Here is an 18777-nt window from a genome sequence, read left to right as displayed (position 1 = left end):
CCCCCCCGTTCTTTCAATTTTGTACATTACCAGCGGTAATTTCCAAATAAAATCCGAGAGAAAAGTTTAAACAAGTTTCAGCAGGTAGCTAATAAAAAAAAATACTTGAAATAAAACGCAAAAAGGGGTCTACTCTGTGTACGTTTGAGATCTTTAAAAATAAATAAGTCAAAAATGGAGTTAAGTATAATGTTTTTTTTTTTTTTATATAAATTAGGATATAAAATTTACGTTTAGCACAACCTAGTAAGTCTTAACGAGTAATTGATCAATGTGATACCTATAATCAGCGATTAATCAAGAGTAATTGATCAATGTAATACCTATAATCAGCGATTAATCAAGAGTAAATGATCAATGTAATACCTATAATCAGCGATTAAGCAAGAGTAATTGATCAATGTAATACCTATAGATTATCAGCGAAAATTCAAGAGTAATTGATTAATGTAATACCTATAATCAGCGATTAATCAAGAGTAATTGATCAATGTAATACCTATAATCAGCGATTAATCAAGAATAATTGATCAAATTAATACCTATTCAGCGATTAATCAAGAGTAATTGATCAATGTAATACCTATAATCAGCGATTAGTCAAGAGTAATTGATCAATGTAATACCTGAAGATAATCAGCGATTAATCAAGAGTAATTGATCAATGTAATACCTAAAGATAATCAGCGATTACTCAAGAGTAATAGATAAATGTAATACCTATAGATAATCAGCGATTAATCAAGAGTAATTGATCAATGTAATACCTATAGATAATCAGCGATTAATCAAGCTTGGAGAAAAAAACACGACTTTCTATTTATCAAGCTTGGAGAAAAAAGCACGACTTTCTAAAGCAAAATTTAGACTCGATCTTCACATTTTCATGAAACTAAATTTTTCCTAATAGCAAATAAATATATTGGTAACAACATTATGCCGAAAAAAAGAATTTAGCAAACATATATATAAAACTTAACATATAAATCAAAATGTCTTAAACAAATTTTTTCAAATATAAACGTTTTTTAAGATCTTTGACACATTGTAGGATATGTAAATGCACTAAAAATCATAAACTGCAAATATTTTAAAAAGAAGGCTGTTTTTGAGAGATAGTTACTGAGATTGCGAGAAATGCAAAAAAAATATATATAAATAAGAGCGTTTATAATATAACCTTTACGTTGATTTTAAAGGTTTTCATCTGGTTCTAATCCCTCAAAATCACTGAGTATCTTGAGAGGACTTGTCTGCTTCTTCTGAGATCCTTTTCTTACTTTAGCTTTAACCTCTTCTGGAGCCTCTAGTCTCACCAGAGGTTTCTTCTCCGGAGCTTTCATCTTCCAAACCACGATTGGAACCTTGGCAGCTAACTGTTCTGTCTTCCTGTACTTGGTGCTTGCTACATAGCTTGCTTTCACTGTGAGAACTACGGCGTTCATTAAATTCTTCGCTGCCTGGATCAGAGATGTAGCAGAGTCCAACCCGGATACAATCAATTCTCCGGAGACGTTCTGTACATCAGCTTTAACCTTGCTTGTAATATTCAGCTGGTGACAGTACAGAGCAATCCTTTGAAGGTATGCAATAAGATCCTTCTTGGTGGTTGACTCAGGACACTGATCAGCTATTTGACGAGCTAATTTATCCAGCTTGGTTCCAGCTTCAGATATCTTCTTAGCTGCTTCAATCACATCCATGGTAGTTTTCAGGTTACCTTTACCTCGGGTAAAATCTGTCATTTCCATCATGATCATACACATGTGCTTGGCCAGGACAATGACTTCGTTTCCGTTGTCATCCCACTTGGAGACTTCCCGATCAAACTCCCTCTTCTCCACCCTGAACACCTCAACCTGCTGGGCGATCTTTTGTCTCTCCTCTTCGGGAAGCTTTTTCATCGCCTCACGAGCATTAGTAATCCCAGATATATCCGGATACTCATCTATCACTGAATCGGTCCTTGACTCAACCTGTGGTCGGACACTTCCGATTTCACTGATTTCTCCCTCCTCCTCCCAGTCAGTGTCAGTATCGATCTCTTCTTCTCCGCGATTCAGTAGTACAGCTCGTCGAATCTCTCGTACTCCGTCATAAACAAGGCGACTAGCGTCGATAAACTCATTCTCGTCGACCAGGCGAGCAGGAAGTGAGCTGAGGGAAACGAGAGCGTCTTCAACTTTGGTAGAAAAGTTTGAAATAACCTGGGATCGGAAAAGACGAACTGCTTCTAGAACACGCTCCGTGTAAACTCCAGGTTCATAGTTATCCATCTCCGACTCCACGACTCCAGCAATCCTTCCAGATCTTCCCTTTATTGCTCCAGCAATCCTGTCAAGGGTTTCAGGATCCTTCTCTTGAAGAGCTAAACAGCATTTATTTACATCCTCTAGAATATGATTTTCGCTTACAGACAGAAAATCGTCGACGGTAACGATATCGTCCACAGCATCGGTTAAGATCCGAACCTGGCTTTCCCAAGCATCTTTGAATACATCCATGTTCTCCTGGGCAACCTTACTTCTCGGCCTGCTAGCCAGTATCCTAGCAGCATTTATAACTTGAGGACAGAGGTTTTGTATCTGTTGCGCAGCATAACGAACCATCTTTACTCCCTCCTCGTTATCCGACATACTACAGGCCAGGTTTGCTACCTCAACCAGCTTGTTGGTGTGCTCCGTAAATATTAAACTAAGTTCCTCAACATCTCTCTCCTTACCCTCCCTAGCAGCATCCACTAGAGCATACAAGGGACCCGTGGATTCAATAAAACTATCGGATACATGATCAACAACGGCTTTGCGAAGCTGACGACGCAAATCTTTGGTTTTTTGGCACATAAGATCAATTGCTCCGTCCAGACTAGGGTTGTGTTTAACTCCAGGATTGTTCATATACTCGGAAAGTAGATCCTGCAGTGCTTGTCTTACAGCGTTACATTCTGCAACAATTTTCTCTCTCCGTTCATCCCTGGTGCAACTGCTGTCTGCCATTAGAGCAGCGCCGCTAATAATACTCTCTAGCCTCTCCTCAAGACTTGGTCGAGCCGTCGATTCATCAAAAGTAATCGGGTTTATTAGAATTCGATCGTCAAAATCATCCAACGCTGTGGCTAGTTCCCCGGTTCCTTCGAATGAGTTGATAGATCCATTCTTTCCTTGTGCAACATCGCTTATCGTGTTCACCGCTTCACAGACTTGTCTCAAAACATAATCACGATTGGATTTCGCTGCTGCTAACTCCGGGTGTCTTACATATGCTTTGCTGGCTGTAAGCAGCATCATCGAATGCTTCTTTAGAACAGCTCTAGCTGCTGCCAGGTCGTCTCTTGAGACAGGATCTTTAAGTTCAAATTGACGTTTTGCTGCCTGAGTCATCAGATCTGCTGAGGATTTACCGAATCTATCCATTCCCTCCATCAGCTCTGCCTGGGAGGAAACTGATTTAAGATATTCAAGATCATCTTCAACCCTGTGCAGCTTCTTCATTAATAAATGCACATCTATCATATCTGCCAGTATAAGAAGCCGTGTCACTGAGGAGAGAAGGTTTCTACTTGCCCTCACCATGTTTCCTCTTTTCACACTGCTGCAGGGATCATTAGCAAACTCTTTGGCGGAGCTTGACATCTCCTCTCCTGTTCTCCGAACCTCTTCAACAGTTGACAACATCTCCTTCTTAATATCAGGATTCTCCAGAGCGATCATTTCTCCTTTCTCGACAAAGTTCGCGGTCGCGCGTTCCACAGCGGCGACCAGAACATGCGCACGCTTAGATTTCCCCTTTTTCTTGAAAGGAGACTGGGAAGCGACGAGGGTTGTGACCTGATGAACCAACGGTTCAAGGTTCTTCTCTACACTTCTAGTTTTAATCTCTAGATTCCGAGGATTCCATTTGAGGGTAAGGTCGGGGTGCCGACCCATCCCTAGGGTTATGTAATCATTCATCTGAAATTCAAAGCATTTAGATATCTATTGAGTGAATTTGTAATAAGATGGAAACTGGGGTAGTCCGGGTCTGTCCTAGTATACAATTTTCAAGTTGGAATAATCTTCCACATTTAAAATGATAAAAGGGTATATTGAGTACCGTTGTGAATTTTGCATGCACACATTGAACTGGAGGGTCACCATAAATAACAAAGACAGTTCCTTAACGTCGGCATTAAGGGCTTAACTGCTTTTAAATCCTTAACGGGGTATATAAAATATAAATGGTTGTAAAATTATTTGTGAAATTTTTTTAATAACAACTTTCTTCCTGATAGTATGCCCCGTTCTGAAATCTGTATTTAATTCGTGCAAAGACGACCAATTTTTTTTTAAATGTTTCATCATCGGACCTATGAATGTTATTTCATAATTTCATCCATCACTAAGAGTGGGTTTAACGAGCCACACGTAACACTGCTCATAATGGCCCGTGGAAACTACAATAGTAGTCACCTTTGTCTGTATGTCCGATCATAACTCATTAACCCCTGTACTTATTTGCCTTATTTATTGGGAAACTCGGTAGAACAATTGGAATGTTTACAATGCAGCGGCGTAAATAAGGGGGGTTGTATGGGGTTGTTTACCCCCCCCTAGAATTTAAAAATTTGATTTTAAAATTGAATATCTTTTTAATTTGCACGAAAACAATTAAAATGTGCATTGTGCAGATACGTCGGAATCAGATATTTTAAATTTTAAGTCAACATATTAACTAAATGATTCTAAATTCTAAAGTAATAGTCAATGTCATTACAATTAGATGTTTTTTTATTAGAAAAAAGGGTATGGGCAATGAAAAATACATTTTTACTTCTAAATGTCAATTCCATATTAGATTTATTTTAGATCTTAACATACTACATTGACGACAAGAAAATTTTAGAAATTAGAAATTTGCAAAGTAGCTTTTGTAAAGATTTTAAAAAGTAACATCTTTTTCCTCTCTTAGAGTATAAATATTAATTTTTATCTTATTTAAAATAAATTCATTTTTTTTTACAGATCTTTGTAGTTAATGTAAAATGAATGACTATAATTTGAAGGATATAAAACAATTGGTGAAAGCTGAAAGGTATGAAATAAAGCCTTTATTTGATGGAGTTTGTAAATGCCAGAAATGAGTAGAAAATGCAAATCAAACCCAATTAAAACCAATAAATTGATATACATCATGATATTTTTCGAATTTAAAAATTTAACCCCCTACAGAATCTTCATTTACTCCCCTGAATGTTTAAACAGGGGCGTAACTAGCACTTTTGTCAGCGGGGGGGGGGGGGGTACAGGTGGGACTAGCCCTCCCGTGTAAAAAAATTTCATAGTAAAAGTGCTTTTTACAAAGGGTTGAAGTCGAAAAAAACGAATTTTTCAGTTGTTGCATACAGATTTGGCTCAGTGTTCAATGCAAATCGATTTTTAAAATATCCTATGCCATGTTCTTGGGTTTTTAAAAAACTTATACTTCCAACAGTTGTAAATTGAACAATATGAGTCAATTTGTTGAATATGTTCTTCTTAGTTCTAATGTCTTATTTTCCCCATTTTAATGGAAATTATCTTTTTTATGTGTTTCTAAGCGTCGTTCCATGTGGTCCCTGGCTTATAGTTATATAAAGTACATAAACATGACAGTTCGTAAAGGTAATGTTACATCGTCTATGCGCAATATCTCCCCTACTGAACTTCCGACCTACTAACTTTACGACCTACTGCAATATCGGACCTACGTCAGCTGTTTGTAGGTCGAAAAATACACCACCTTGGTAAATAGTTCCTTGTGTCGTCTTCCATACACTGTATTAGGTATTAAAGGCGTTTTAAACAACTTTTCCTTAAATATATTTTACTTTGAAGTTAATTTTACTATAATATGACTCTCCTATGTAATATTTTTATTATTGTCTTTGGTATTAAACACCTTCACAAATTATGGAAGAAGACATTCTAAACTATTTACCAACTTTCATGTTTCGTGGGACACTCTGTACTTTGAGACTATCTTTCGTCGTCTCTCCATAATCCGTAAAAGTCCCTTGTTTACCAGTAAGGGATCCCCTTTACTTCTCTTATATCCTACAAAATTCCTCATACAATCCAGTTTTTCTCGATATTTTATCACGATAGCTATCGTTGTGCAATTTTGTGAAATTTTTCTTAATTTTGAGAAGCAAAATTGTATTCTTCTTGTATTTTAAGGCATAATATTAAAAATGCATTTTGTACAAGGTTTAAAGATGAAAAATGTAAAAAAAATCACTAGTGCGAGTGAAAATTAAATATTTAATAGCATTTTGAAATGGGTACCAAACCAATAAATACTGCGTGAAAACCGGAGTTCAAAAATATTAAAAAATGGGCGGGCTATGGTCAAAAAATTTTTTTTCTCTAACTAAATTGTTATAGTACTCTAAAAATGTGTTTTAAGCTTTAAATCGGTCAATTTGTAATAATTTTACATTCTGTTATTTGATTTTAATTTGGGAAAAAATACCTATATATATTGAATATCTGTTTAAAATTTTAATTTTCATTTGTATCAGTGTTTTTTAATACATTTTTTATCATTACTACCCATTTCAAGGACCCATTTCAAGGAGCCATTTCAAGGAGCCATTTCTGAGTTAATGTTAACATTTCATTTTTAAAACATGCCTGTAAGAATTTTAAGTACAATTTTGCTTTTGTAAAATTTCTGAAAAATGTCACAAAATGTCACACCCCTACTATCGTTTTGATCAAAATAAACAATATTTTTATGATTTCATAATATTAAATATATTTTGAACATATAATAATTTTCTAGGCATGCTGGACGCACGTCCATAAAGGCGAAACTAGCGTTAAGTAAGAGAGACCCTTTTTTAAATTAGTAAATATACAGGGTTACATAATACCTACAAAGAATGAGACTTCATGAGACGAATATACTGTCAGTTTCTTACATTTATGATTCCCGGCAACCGTACACTTGGTTCTTTCTTTGCAAAATAATTGAGTAAGCCATTAAAAACTATACTCAATGCAGAAAGCTTGATTTAACCTTGGGATCGAAATATTTCAAAAGTTTTAGGTCGTCTTTATAGTCTTATTCTTTGTAGGTAACCCTGTATGTTTCAGAAAGTCATGGATCATGAACCTATCCTATGTAAGTAAAGGAACCTTGGATCTATCCTAGGTAAGTACAGGAACCCTGAACCAATCCTAGGTAAGTACAGGAACCCTGGACCTATTCTAGGCAAGTACAAGGGCCTCGTACCTATTCTAGGCAAGTACAAGGGCCTCGTACCTAGCTTAGGTAAGTAAATAGACCTGAACCTGAAACAACGAAAAATAACAATAAGAAAGACAAACCTTAACAATTGTTCTAGGACTTGAATTAACAAAACAAAACAATGTCACTTTAAATCAGTCAATTTGGCAAAAATGTAAAACATAGATTTCTTGGTTTAGCTTCTAAACACTTTGAATTCATCAAATGTTCTTTAATTCATTTTTAGATTGGGTCTAATAGTTCAACTCTAGAGTCGAAATAAATAACTATGTGAGAGAACTCAGATCTGTTTATGAATTAGTGAGAGGAACAAGACTACTGTCTGAAATAAGAGCGTTCATGATCTCCCTCTGTAGCTCAGGACTATGATGATGAAGGTTCTCAATGATCACAACCTGCTGCCCGTGCTCGTTTGTGGTTGTGCTGATATTTACAACCTGACTCTGATCCCCCTCAACAGGAACAAAACCGACGAGTTCTCCATCCTGGGACATCACTATCTGGTTCCCTGAAGTATCTATGTAGGATCCGTCTGAGGTTTGTGTGATGAGCTGGGTTTCTTCAAGCTCTCCTTGTTGAACTGAGTAAACCTGTTGACTAGAATAGACCTCGTCCTCTCCGACCTCCACAACTCCGTCCTCCGTTTTCAAAACAGATTTAGAAGGATGGATATAACGAATCTCCTGTTTCTCTAGAGTCTCTTCAGATCTAGAGTACTTCATCTCCATCTCCTGAAATATTTATTTATAAAAAAAAAACGTTCTGTTGTACATTTGGGGTTTAAGTTCTGTTGTACATTTGGGGTTTAAGTTCTGTTGTACATTTTGGGTTTGAGTTCTGTTGTACATTTGGGGTTTAAGTTCTGTTGTACATTTGGGGTTTGAGTTCTGTTGTACATTTGGGGTTTGAGTTCTGTTGTACAGTTGGGGTTTAATTTCTGTTGTATATTTGGGTTTAAGTTCTGTTGTACAGTTGGGTAAAGAGTAGGATTTGAATCCTGGTATAGGGTTGGGTTTAATCTTGTTGCAAGTTTAATTAAAACCTGGTGTAGGTGTACGTGTAGGTGTACCTGGTATCCTGAGTCTGGTAAAATAAGATCCTCCTCACTATACTGAACTCCTTGTTCTACTCCCCGACTGGCCGGGTTGGGTCGGTATCTAACAGGTTCTAGATTACTCTCCTCTATCTCATCAGATACATCATGCCGTGTCACCTCGGTGTTTGTTCCGACATTCACCGGGCAGACCTGCTTCCTTTCAATCTGAACAGGAAGAGAATACTAGGTAAGGAAGAAAAGGAAGGAAATTTCTTCTATATTTATACTTTGCTTTTCTGCTTGTTTGTAACCGATAAACGTCAAAACGGGTGAACCGATCGGGCCCATTTTTTTCGATACATTACATGATCCCAGGGAAGGTTTATGGATGATTTGAATTGAAAAAATTGATAAAAGAGCAACAATTAAAAGTTAAAATCGAAGACGGAAGCCTAGTTTTAATTGATTATTCTTTTGTTTCCTGATCAAGCTTTCAAAGAAATTGAGTCGAAGCCACAAACTCAAATTTTGTATCCCTATATCTTTGCAACCTCATGGTGTACATCTTAGATATTTCAAACTTAGATTATTTTAATTATCCGACAGAATTTATAGTTTGACATTTGACATTGTGTTGCGCAAAGATATAAATATATTATGTTGACAAAAAAAAACTATTGCTATTATTATTATTATAGTTTGTGAAAAAGACTTAATTCCTTTATTGTTCTGAGCATCATCTAAACAATTCCCCTTAGGAAAAATATTTTTCAAGATTTGCAAAGGACTTAAAATCTATCATCCCCCTACCCCGGACCAACAAACAATAAATAAAAATCCAGTTCCATAGGTTTATGCAACTAAGAATAATCGTCTCTCCTTCTGACCCCATTACCATATGTTTTATCTACCTGAGATCCGTCGATGGGTTCAATCATTGGATCAACATCCATCTCATCCTCCTCCTCCTCCTCATTCTTCATGGTTCCGACGGAAAACTTCCGTTTAACCTCACCAAAAGACCGATACATATCTTCGTCACTTTCATTATCTGCTCTTCTGTTTATATCGTTAAAATCGTCTATCATTGGACGCTTTCGTCTTTTTCTGTTAGCCGTAGAATCAATACCATGAGTTGCCTCGTGGCGTTGCAAGTGTGCCTTTTGTCTAAATGTTTGTTCACAGATCGAACACGGGAAAGGCCTGATATCCTGGTGCATTCTCATGTGCACTGTTAGGTTGTAGGTTTTCGTAAATACTTTTCCACACACCTAACAAGACATTTATTAGTTAATACGATGATTATACGAGGATGAGATCTGCAAGAAATTGCAGAATAATGCTGAACTAGTTTGTTAATAAGTTTACATTTTACAGTAGAAAGGGGAGGGGGTAGATACCCACCAATTCATTTTTTTCTTCAAAACGCTTGAGGTACTTTTTAAGAAAAAGGATATGTAGTCCATAAGAATAAATTAATAAGTAAAGTCCGTACAAAAATGTAGAAATCAATGAAAAATTAAAAGAACTAAAGTGAAAATAACAAATATTTATATATTCACCTGTCCGTTCTCGAATTTCCACAAGCATGTTTTATTGTCTGTAGATCTGGAGGATAGGATGGGAGGACTATACTGTTTAGGTTTGTGAAACTGTAAACCTGGTTTCTGAATCATGATAGGACTCGAACCGTTCACTAGTGTTCCATCCGACAAGAATCGAGAAGTGGGTTTCATAGATATAATCTGCGGACTTGAGACAGGGGTTAGTATTCTTTGGGTCCCATTTATAGTTGCGATGATTACTTTTTTGGTGACTAGACCTCCAGGTGTCGACTGTCCGATCTTCTTTATCCCGTGTAACTGAAGTCCTTGTGATGTTTGAATAAAAGTTCCCTGAAAAAAGTTTTAATTAATAATTTATTAATTTTAACTTTTTTGATATTTACCCTACCGGCCCATATGTCTTCATCCTCCATTAAAATAAAATATTCCCCCATCGCTTTTAACATTTTTTAACTCTTCCTTCTTTACTTTGTGATTGTGAAGGCGATTTATGCGATGAAACTCTAAGTGTAAAATATTTTTAGTAAAAATTTACAAAAACGAAAGCAAATACTTGAAAGTTAAAAAAGTAATTATTGTTAAAAATCCATGCCAATAAAATACATAGATCAGTAGTTCCTTCAGTGTCGTATACATGGTGGTGGTGGGGGGGGGCTTTTTCATAACTTCGCCATTATTGGAATATTTGAATTTTAAAGCTAGATTAGAAGATTAAATGCTTCTAGTCTTTTTCGTCATGTTTTCAGTTTTTTTTCGCGGTTTGAATATAATGTTTGACACTTTCAGTGAATATTTGAGGTGACCTTGTTTGTACTTTTTTTACAATTATTCATATATATGATTTCAAGTCTGGATTAATATGCTAGCATTTAATGTATGCATTTTGAACAATAAATAGATTTTAATAATTATTGGTTTTAAAATCAGCTTTAACTTTACCCATTTCAAAAATATATACCTGCGACGGACTAGTAGTAGCGAGGTTGAGGGGAAGGACCTCCCTCCTGTCCTCGAAATGTTGTTGATCCAGGGTAACGACCTCATCAACCTCGGAAACAGCTGTGCTGTAATCTACAGGGTTCCCGGAGCTCACAGTTGTCTCTAGTCCCTAAATTATCAATATTATATAATTAAATATGTAAACCCAAGAGCAATTCATTCATAATTGTTAGGGATAGTTCGTCATTTTCTAATTTATTTGTTGTTTTTCGCTGTCCCAAATGTTGCAAATATTATGAATGAGATATTTGCGCTATAGTGTATTCAATAAATGATATAATTTCATGGTTGATTTTCATATTAACTCAGCTGATAAATCGTTTTGATTCGGGTTTGAAAGTTTTTCCACAAAAAATCATAGAATTTTCACAACCTTAAAAAATGCTTAACCTCAACATTTGAATTTCTTACACATGCCAAATTTTTACCCTGAGAGTAAGTTTATACAAAAAACAAACCTAGTCCTAAACGAACCATTTTTCCCTGTATGCTTCTTCTTAGGATTAAAGTATTGCAAAGTTTAAAAAAGCTAAGTTTAACAGAAAACAGTTGGAAGTTTGATGAAAAGTTTTTAAAAAACGAACCAAAACAATTAACAACCCTGAATGTACACTGTATAAGTTTTAGGGTAAAATTAAACAAACAAAAAACTTTTATCAAATTCCAAAAACAAAAATATGACAGAACTTGAAAAAAAAATATAAGCCAATGATGGTTATTTAAACAAAAAATATACACAGCTTTTAAAAATTGAAATAATAAGATTTAAAATTATATACTTTTTTTCTAATTAAAATAGTTCTTACATCCACAAATCGCGATCATGCCAGCTCATAAACATTATTTAATTTTCAACCAATCCATCAATTTCCCCCCTTTTAAATCAGAAAAAAATCAAATTATGCTACTTTTATATAAACAAGATTCGCCAAAATGTTGTAACACAGATTTATAATCTTTCTTATTTAGTTTACTTTCTAACTTTATATAAAGAGACTGAATTCCCGCCTAACCTGAGAGTTCATGCTCGCCAGAATACTTGCAATAGCATCCTGAGGTCGGGTGTGCTGTGTACTATCTCCAACAGTAACAATCTGATAAAATAAATGAGAAATAATTTTTTAATGGCAAACTCAACAAAATTCATGATTCTAGATTACTTTTTTCGGTGATCAAGTAGTATCATTTAGGCTTAATCCAGGGGTATAAAATTTACACTCAGGCTTAATCCAGGGGTATATAATATACACTCAGGCTTAAACCAGGGGTATATAATTTACATTCAGGCTTAATCCAAGGGTGCATAATTTACACTCAGGCTTAATCCAGGGGTATATAATTTACATTCAGGCTTAATCCAGGGGTGCATAATTTACATTCAGGCTTAATCCAGGGGTATATAATTTACATTCAGGCTTAATCCAGGGGTATATAATTTAAATTCAGGCTTAATCCAGGGGTGTATAATTTACATTCAGGCTTAATCCAGGGGTATATAATTTACATTCAGGCTTAATCCAGGGGTGTATAATTTACATTCAGGCTTAATTCAGGGGTATATAATTTACATTCAGTCTTAATCCAGGGGTGTATAATTTACATTCAGGCTTAATCCAGGGGTATATAATTTGCATTCAGGCTTAATCCAGGGGTATATAATTTACATTCAGGCTTAATCCAGGGGTGTATAATTTACACTCAGGCTTAAACCAGGGGTATATAATTTACATTCTGGCTCAATCCAGGGGTATATAATTTACATTCAGGCTCAATCCAGGGGTATTTAATTTACATTCAGGCTCAATCCAGGGGTATATAATTTACATTCAGGCTCAATCCAGGGGTATATAATTTACATTCAGGCTCAATCTAGGGGTATATAATTTACATTCAGGCTCAATACAGGGGTATATAATTTACTTTCAGGCTCAATCCAGGGGTATATAATTTACTTTCAGGCTCAATCCAGGGGTATATAATTTACATTCAGGCTCAATCCAGGGGTATATAATTTACATTCAGGCTCAATCCAGGGGTATATAATTTACTTTCAGGCTCAATCCAGGGGAAATAATTTACATTCAGGCTTAATCCAGGGGTATATAATTTACTTTCAGGCTCAATCCAGGGGTATATAATTTACAATCAGGCTTAATCCAGGGGTATAAAATTTGAAGAATAAATTATCTTTTTGATGATATGGGGGAAAATTAAACATTGAACATCAAAATGCTATTTTGTATTCCTTTATGATACAAAAGCTTAATTATTTTCCTCTAAAAATCATTTAATTCCCCCATCTCACTGATTAAACCCTTTAAATACCATACCAAAGAGAACTACCAACTTCACCGGGAATTTTCCGAGTGTTTTCAAGACTTTTTTATTTTAAAGATATTTCATTACGAGCGTAAAACAAGAAAAGTAAATTTTCACGACGAAAAAGCTAAAAATCAGGGAAGATCAAGGCTAATAATGTTGCTCACACTGGGATAAAAGTATGAATTTCTGGTTTAATATGAAATAGCTTAAATGGTACCTGAGTAGATGGAACCATCCTGTCTTGCGGGCTCCCAAACTTAGAATCGACTGTCATTAAAATCTGATCTTGACCAGAACCAGAAACCAGTCCCCCTCCACCCTCTCCCTTCAACTGAAAACAAATTTCAAAATTAGACCGAACCATTCAATATCTGAAGAATCCTGTGATCAAAAATTTTCTGCGGAGTATCACTAATCCTGAAAGCTTGATCTTCATATCCAATGTGGGCACTTTTGGGTCGTTCTAAAGAACGATTTTTGGACCCCCCCCCCCGGCTGGGACAGGCTAGGGGGGAGGCCGAGCGCTGCGGCTAGGACAGGCAAGGGGGCCGAGCGTCGCTTCTAGGATAGGCTAGGGGACGGGCGCTGCGACCACATGACCAACCTTCTTCATTCTCTGGGAAATTCCGCACTTTCAACTTTGAGGTGGATCATTGCTTGATCCTTCAACAATAGTAATCCCTTGCTGGGTATTAACAAATAGTAATCCCTTGCTGGGTATTAACATTAAAGGATATCGATGAGGGATTATATTAATTCTTAGATCTGAATAAGATGGAGATCAGTGCTTGATTCCTATATTCAAAACACAGAAGTGACAGTTCATTTCTTGAATAAGTATTATGTAATGGTTTTAAAAAAATATTAAACGACGATGAGATTTACCAAAAAAAGTATAATAGCATCAGGGGTATGGCGGAAGGAATACATCTGTATTTGATCTTGTGCACTGTGTATGTATGCGCGCGCCTTATTTACAATTAAATCAAAAATAAAATAACAATAACCAAAAACATTGAACTATCTCAATTTTATATTTTATTTAGACAAAATAGTTAGTTCCTACCTGTCGGAAACTATGTTACAATAACTTAAGAGATTTATGTTTTTTAGTATACTCCTTCGAAAAACAACAAAAGGTACATCATAGTCCGCGGCATTCTAAAAGATACGTGTGCACTGACCTAAATGTCGTCTTAAATGCATATTAGACAGGCTTTTTCACGGACAATTTGCAATTTGTTGAATTAAACAAAAGTCTAAGCTTAATACTAGTAAAAAAAATACAAATAGTTATTTGTTTTGATTTGATAGTGAATGTAGTATTAAACTGTACCTGGAGTATTCCACCCTGAAGAAGGATTGTAGAGACGTTAGAGTATGAATTCCTCTCCTGCTGCTGAACCGTGCTGCTTGCCTCCGCCAGACTGTGAAGGGAAGCAAGACTGTATGTTTCTCCAGACCCGGAGAGATCTAGATCATTCAGGTTACAGTAGACAAGATGACTCTGCTCTCCTCCGGCACTCACTGTGTTGGTTTCTGTGTTCATAGAAGCAATACTCATCACTACTGGAGATCTTTTATCTTCCTCCTGCTCAGGTTCAGACTTAAGCTTGGAGACAAACTCTTCTCCAATGAGATCTATAGATTTGTTATTTGAAAGAGTAAATTGTCCCCCCGATGTAACAATAACATGAGAAGATACAGGAATAATATTCCCGTTGGATGAAACTATAATATGGGATTGTTTGTTTATATTACTGCCAGATCTAGACGGAGAACTAAGGTCTGTATTGAACTCCTCTACCCTGTAAACATGAGTTTCAGTACCCTGAGAATTCTCCTCGTCCTCCATTATTAACTCCACCTTCTCCTATGCTGGGTTTCACTTTAATTTATTTCTAAACTTTTCAGAGTTTACATTTTTTCCACAGACTTGTTGTGATTTCGCACCTTTCTCTCTAGAAGAGAGCGCGAACTACTTTCCCCAGCTCACAATTATGAACTTTCCAGCTTTCTAAGATTTCAAGCTTTCCAGTTGCAGTAGAGTTTTACTGAGTTAGATTTACTTTGTCTGGATAAATAGAGGCTTGTTTATCTGTAGGACAGTAACTATATATGCACTGAGTAGGATTAACCAGATGAATAAGTTGATGCACTGAGGATGAATAAGATGGCAGGATATTGGATCGATGGTAGAGCAGAACCAACACCCGGCCTAGATTCTGGGACCAGGATTGGACGAAATCTGTTGGAAGGATTGTTTATTGGTCGGAGTCCGGGGGAATCAGGGAGAGGGGGGGGGATATTGATAAAACTTGGGGGAAATCAAGGGAAAGTCGGAGGCTGAAAAGAAAGCTCAATGTTATTTAATTTAGAAAGCCTGCGGGATTTAAAGTAACTGAAAGCTCTGTAGAAAGAACGAGAAAGCTCCGAAGGCTGATACGGAACTGAGATCAGTTCAGAACCTGCACCTGCTCCGCCAGGAACCCTGAGCCAAGGATCGATTTATTGATCCGAGTCCCACATTAGCACTATCTCTACAATAATAACATTTTTATCTCGATTCCGAATCATATAAACTATTCTCTGACGAATATTTGAACAAACATATGTTAAATAAACTGTGAAGAATATGTAGACTGAAATATAAACATCTGTGCTCCTCCTGCATTAATATACACGTTGAATTTACCTTAGCAATGAAATTTGATCCTGCTCTTGGATAAATAAATCAAAGCATGTTTCAGGTTGAATAAATCATTGATTTAGAACATTATTTTCTTCGTGGAGAGAGATCAAGTATCGTTTAAGTTCTAAGCTGATAGAGACTTTATTAGATTATTAGGATATTTTATACAAACCAGGGTGACCCACATCAAGGATTATGCTTAACTCTTGTAAAGGATTTCGATAAAACGTGTTAAAATATTTTAATTTTGAAGATCTATAATTTGAATTGTCAAATAAAAATTGAACGACTCCAGTGTAAGTAATAAAGTAAAATTTATGTTACTCAATTTGTTTAAAGTACAAATGATACAAAACAAGTTTTTAAGAATCACGATCTAGACAGAGAATGAAGAGAAAGCGTAGATACGGAACAATGTTTCGGATGTATCAACTAAAGAGTAAAAATTTAATACAAAGGTTTGAAAAAATATAAAATTAGGGATTCATAGAATAAAGTGTTTACCTACAAAGAATGAGACTGTAAAGACGACTTAAAACTCTTTCAAAATGCGAATTTTATGGTTAAATTAAATGTTCTTCTTAAACAAAGTCTTACAACTGCATCCCCGCATCCATGAATATAAGGAAACAGACAGTATTGATTCCGTATAATCGTCTCTGAAGTCTCATCCTTTGTGAGTAACCCTGTATACACTTGTTCAAAATTATTTAGTTTAAAACTAAACAAAAAATAGATTAAAAGGATATCATAAACTTGGACTAATCTAGGACTTGAGTAGAACGGATTAAAAGAATAGAGGATATTATATACTAGAATAAAAAATAAATAAAGAATGCTAGACCTTTAGACTGTGAGACAATCTTAGACTGGGAAGAATTGATAGAAAAAGAATATGATAAACTGGGACCAACCTTGGACTGGAACAAATGGATAGGATAATGGATATGATAAACTAGGTCCAACCTCGGACTGGGACGAATTGATCGGATAATGGATTTCATAAACTGGTGAGCAATCTTGGACTGGGACGAATTCATAGGATAATGGATATGATAAACTATGGCCAACCTTAGACTGGGACGAATTGATAGGATAATGGATATGATAAACTAGAGCCAACCTTGGACTGGGACGAAGGAATAGGATAATGGATATGATAAACTAGAGCCAACCTTGGACTGGGACGAATAGATAGGATAATGGATATGATAAACAAGGGCCAACTTTGGACTGGGACGAATGAATAGGATAATGGATATGATAAACTAGAGCCAACCTTGGACTGGGACGAATAGATAGGATAATGGATATGATTAACAAAGGCAAACCTTGGACTGGGAAAAATTGATAGGATAATGGATATGATAAACTAGAGCCAACCTTGGACTGGGACGAATTGATAGGATAATGGATATGATAGACTGGGACCAACCTTGGACTGGGACAGATGTAAGAATAAAATGATATCATAAACTGGGACAAAACTTGGACTGGAATGTAACACAAGAATAAAGAATACGATAAACTGGAACCCAACTTGGACTGGGACGGATGAAATAAACAAAAGGATATAATTAACTGAGACCCATCTTGGACTGGTACGAATGGAAAGAATAAAAGGATATAATAAACTGGGGCCAATCTTGGATTGGGACGGGTAAAAAGAATAAAAGAATATATAAGTTGGGACCCATCTTGGACTGGGACGAACAGAAAACAAGTTTAAGACTGGGACGGATTGATGGCATATAACAATGTTAAAACTGGGTACAACCGTACAATCTAGGATTTGTACAAATTGATCAACTAAAGAGACATGATAAACTGGGCCCAATTTGGGACTACAGGGACGGACGGATAGAAAATACGGATGTTACACACTTGGACCTATCTAGGGATGGAACGGTTCAGAAGATTAGAATAGAATTAAGAGATATCATGACCTGTGACCAATCTTTAACTAGGACGGATAAAAAGACTAAAATTACATAATAAATTGGGACCAATATAGAACTGGGACGGATAAATAGAATAAGAGTAAATGATAAACTGGGACCAATCTAGAACTATAACGGATTGATAGAATAAAAGGATATGATAAACTGGGACCAATCTAGAACTACAACGGATTGATAGAATAAAATGATATGATAAACTGGGACCAATAAAGAACTAAAACGGATTGATAGAATAAAAGGATATGATAAACTTGGACCAATCTAGAACTATAACGGATTGATAGAATAAAAGGATATGATAAACTGGGACCAATCTATAACTATAACGGATTGATAGAATAAAAGGATATGAAACTGGGACCAATCTAGAACTATAACGGATTAATAGAATAAAAGGATATGATAAACTCGAACCAATCTTGGACTAAAAAGAATAAAAGAATAAGATTAACTGGAACCAATTTTGAACTGGGACGGATGAAAAGAATAAAAGGATATGATAAACTGGAACCAATCTTGAACTGAGACGGATGGAAAGAATAAAAGGTGATAAACTAAAACCAAACTTGGACTGGGACGGATAACAAGAATAAGATAATATCATAAAATAATTGAATCTTTGTCACAAACTAAAATTTTCTAATCGATATAACCTTGCAACCTGACGGTGTAAACCTTTGAAAATTCAGACTTACATTATTTGATCTATACAAAGTTCAGTTTGAAATATCTAAGGTCTACGACATTGGTTTGGAAGGCTATAAGGATTAGAAAATCACAGATAGTGACAAAAAACACACTGCTTACCTCAGCTTAAAATGCGAGCAATGTAAGATCAAAAAAATTGATAATAAGAATTAAAAAAATGTATAGAATATTTTAGCTGGGACGAATTAAAGATAAGAAGGAAAAAACCATGAGCTGCGTAAAAAA

The 18777-nt window shown here is 35.7% G+C and overlaps 2 protein-coding genes and 1 long non-coding RNA gene across 6 annotated transcripts; 1 reads left to right on the top strand and 2 right to left on the bottom strand.

The window, feature by feature from the left end:
- Positions 1 to 966: 966 nt before the first annotated feature.
- LOC111712737 (catenin alpha) lies at positions 967 to 3970 on the bottom strand. Its single transcript, XM_023487445.1, has one exon. It carries the CDS (start codon positions 3948 to 3950, stop codon positions 1194 to 1196), a length of 2757 nt encoding a protein of 918 aa, XP_023343213.1. The 5' UTR covers positions 3951 to 3970; the 3' UTR covers positions 967 to 1193.
- Positions 3971 to 6748: 2778 nt separating this feature from the next.
- On the bottom strand, positions 6749 to 15284 carry LOC111712756 (uncharacterized). Of its 4 annotated transcripts, none has more exons than XR_002767534.1 (9): positions 14528 to 15284; positions 13409 to 13522; positions 11883 to 11963; positions 10829 to 10978; positions 9868 to 10200; positions 9217 to 9576; positions 8339 to 8530; positions 7314 to 8000; positions 6749 to 6854 (listed from the first exon to the last, which is right to left on the bottom strand). XR_002767534.1 is itself a non-coding variant. In XM_023487479.1 (8 exons), the coding sequence occupies exons 1-8, from the start codon at positions 15044 to 15046 to the stop codon at positions 7560 to 7562; spliced, it is 2190 nt and encodes a 729-aa protein (XP_023343247.1). In that variant the 5' UTR covers positions 15047 to 15284; the 3' UTR covers positions 6749 to 7559. The 4 variants fall into 4 exon arrangements, 1 of the variants encoding a protein (XP_023343247.1); XR_002767533.1 differs by having other exon boundaries at positions 6749 to 6892; positions 7350 to 8000; XR_002767535.1 differs by having other exon boundaries at positions 7350 to 8000.
- Positions 15285 to 15666: 382 nt separating this feature from the next.
- Positions 15667 to 16726, top strand: LOC111712773 (uncharacterized). Its single transcript, XR_002767536.1, has 2 exons — positions 15667 to 16341; positions 16654 to 16726. It is a non-coding gene; the product is annotated as an uncharacterized LOC111712773 (long non-coding RNA).
- Positions 16727 to 18777: the final 2051 nt, after the last annotated feature.

This window comes from Eurytemora carolleeae, unplaced genomic scaffold, assembly GCF_000591075.1.
Source record: "Eurytemora carolleeae unplaced genomic scaffold, Eaff_2.0 scaffold119, whole genome shotgun sequence".
Classification (NCBI taxonomy): domain Eukaryota; kingdom Metazoa; phylum Arthropoda; class Copepoda; order Calanoida; family Temoridae; genus Eurytemora; species Eurytemora carolleeae.
This window is presented reverse-complemented; position numbering and strand designations above follow the sequence as displayed.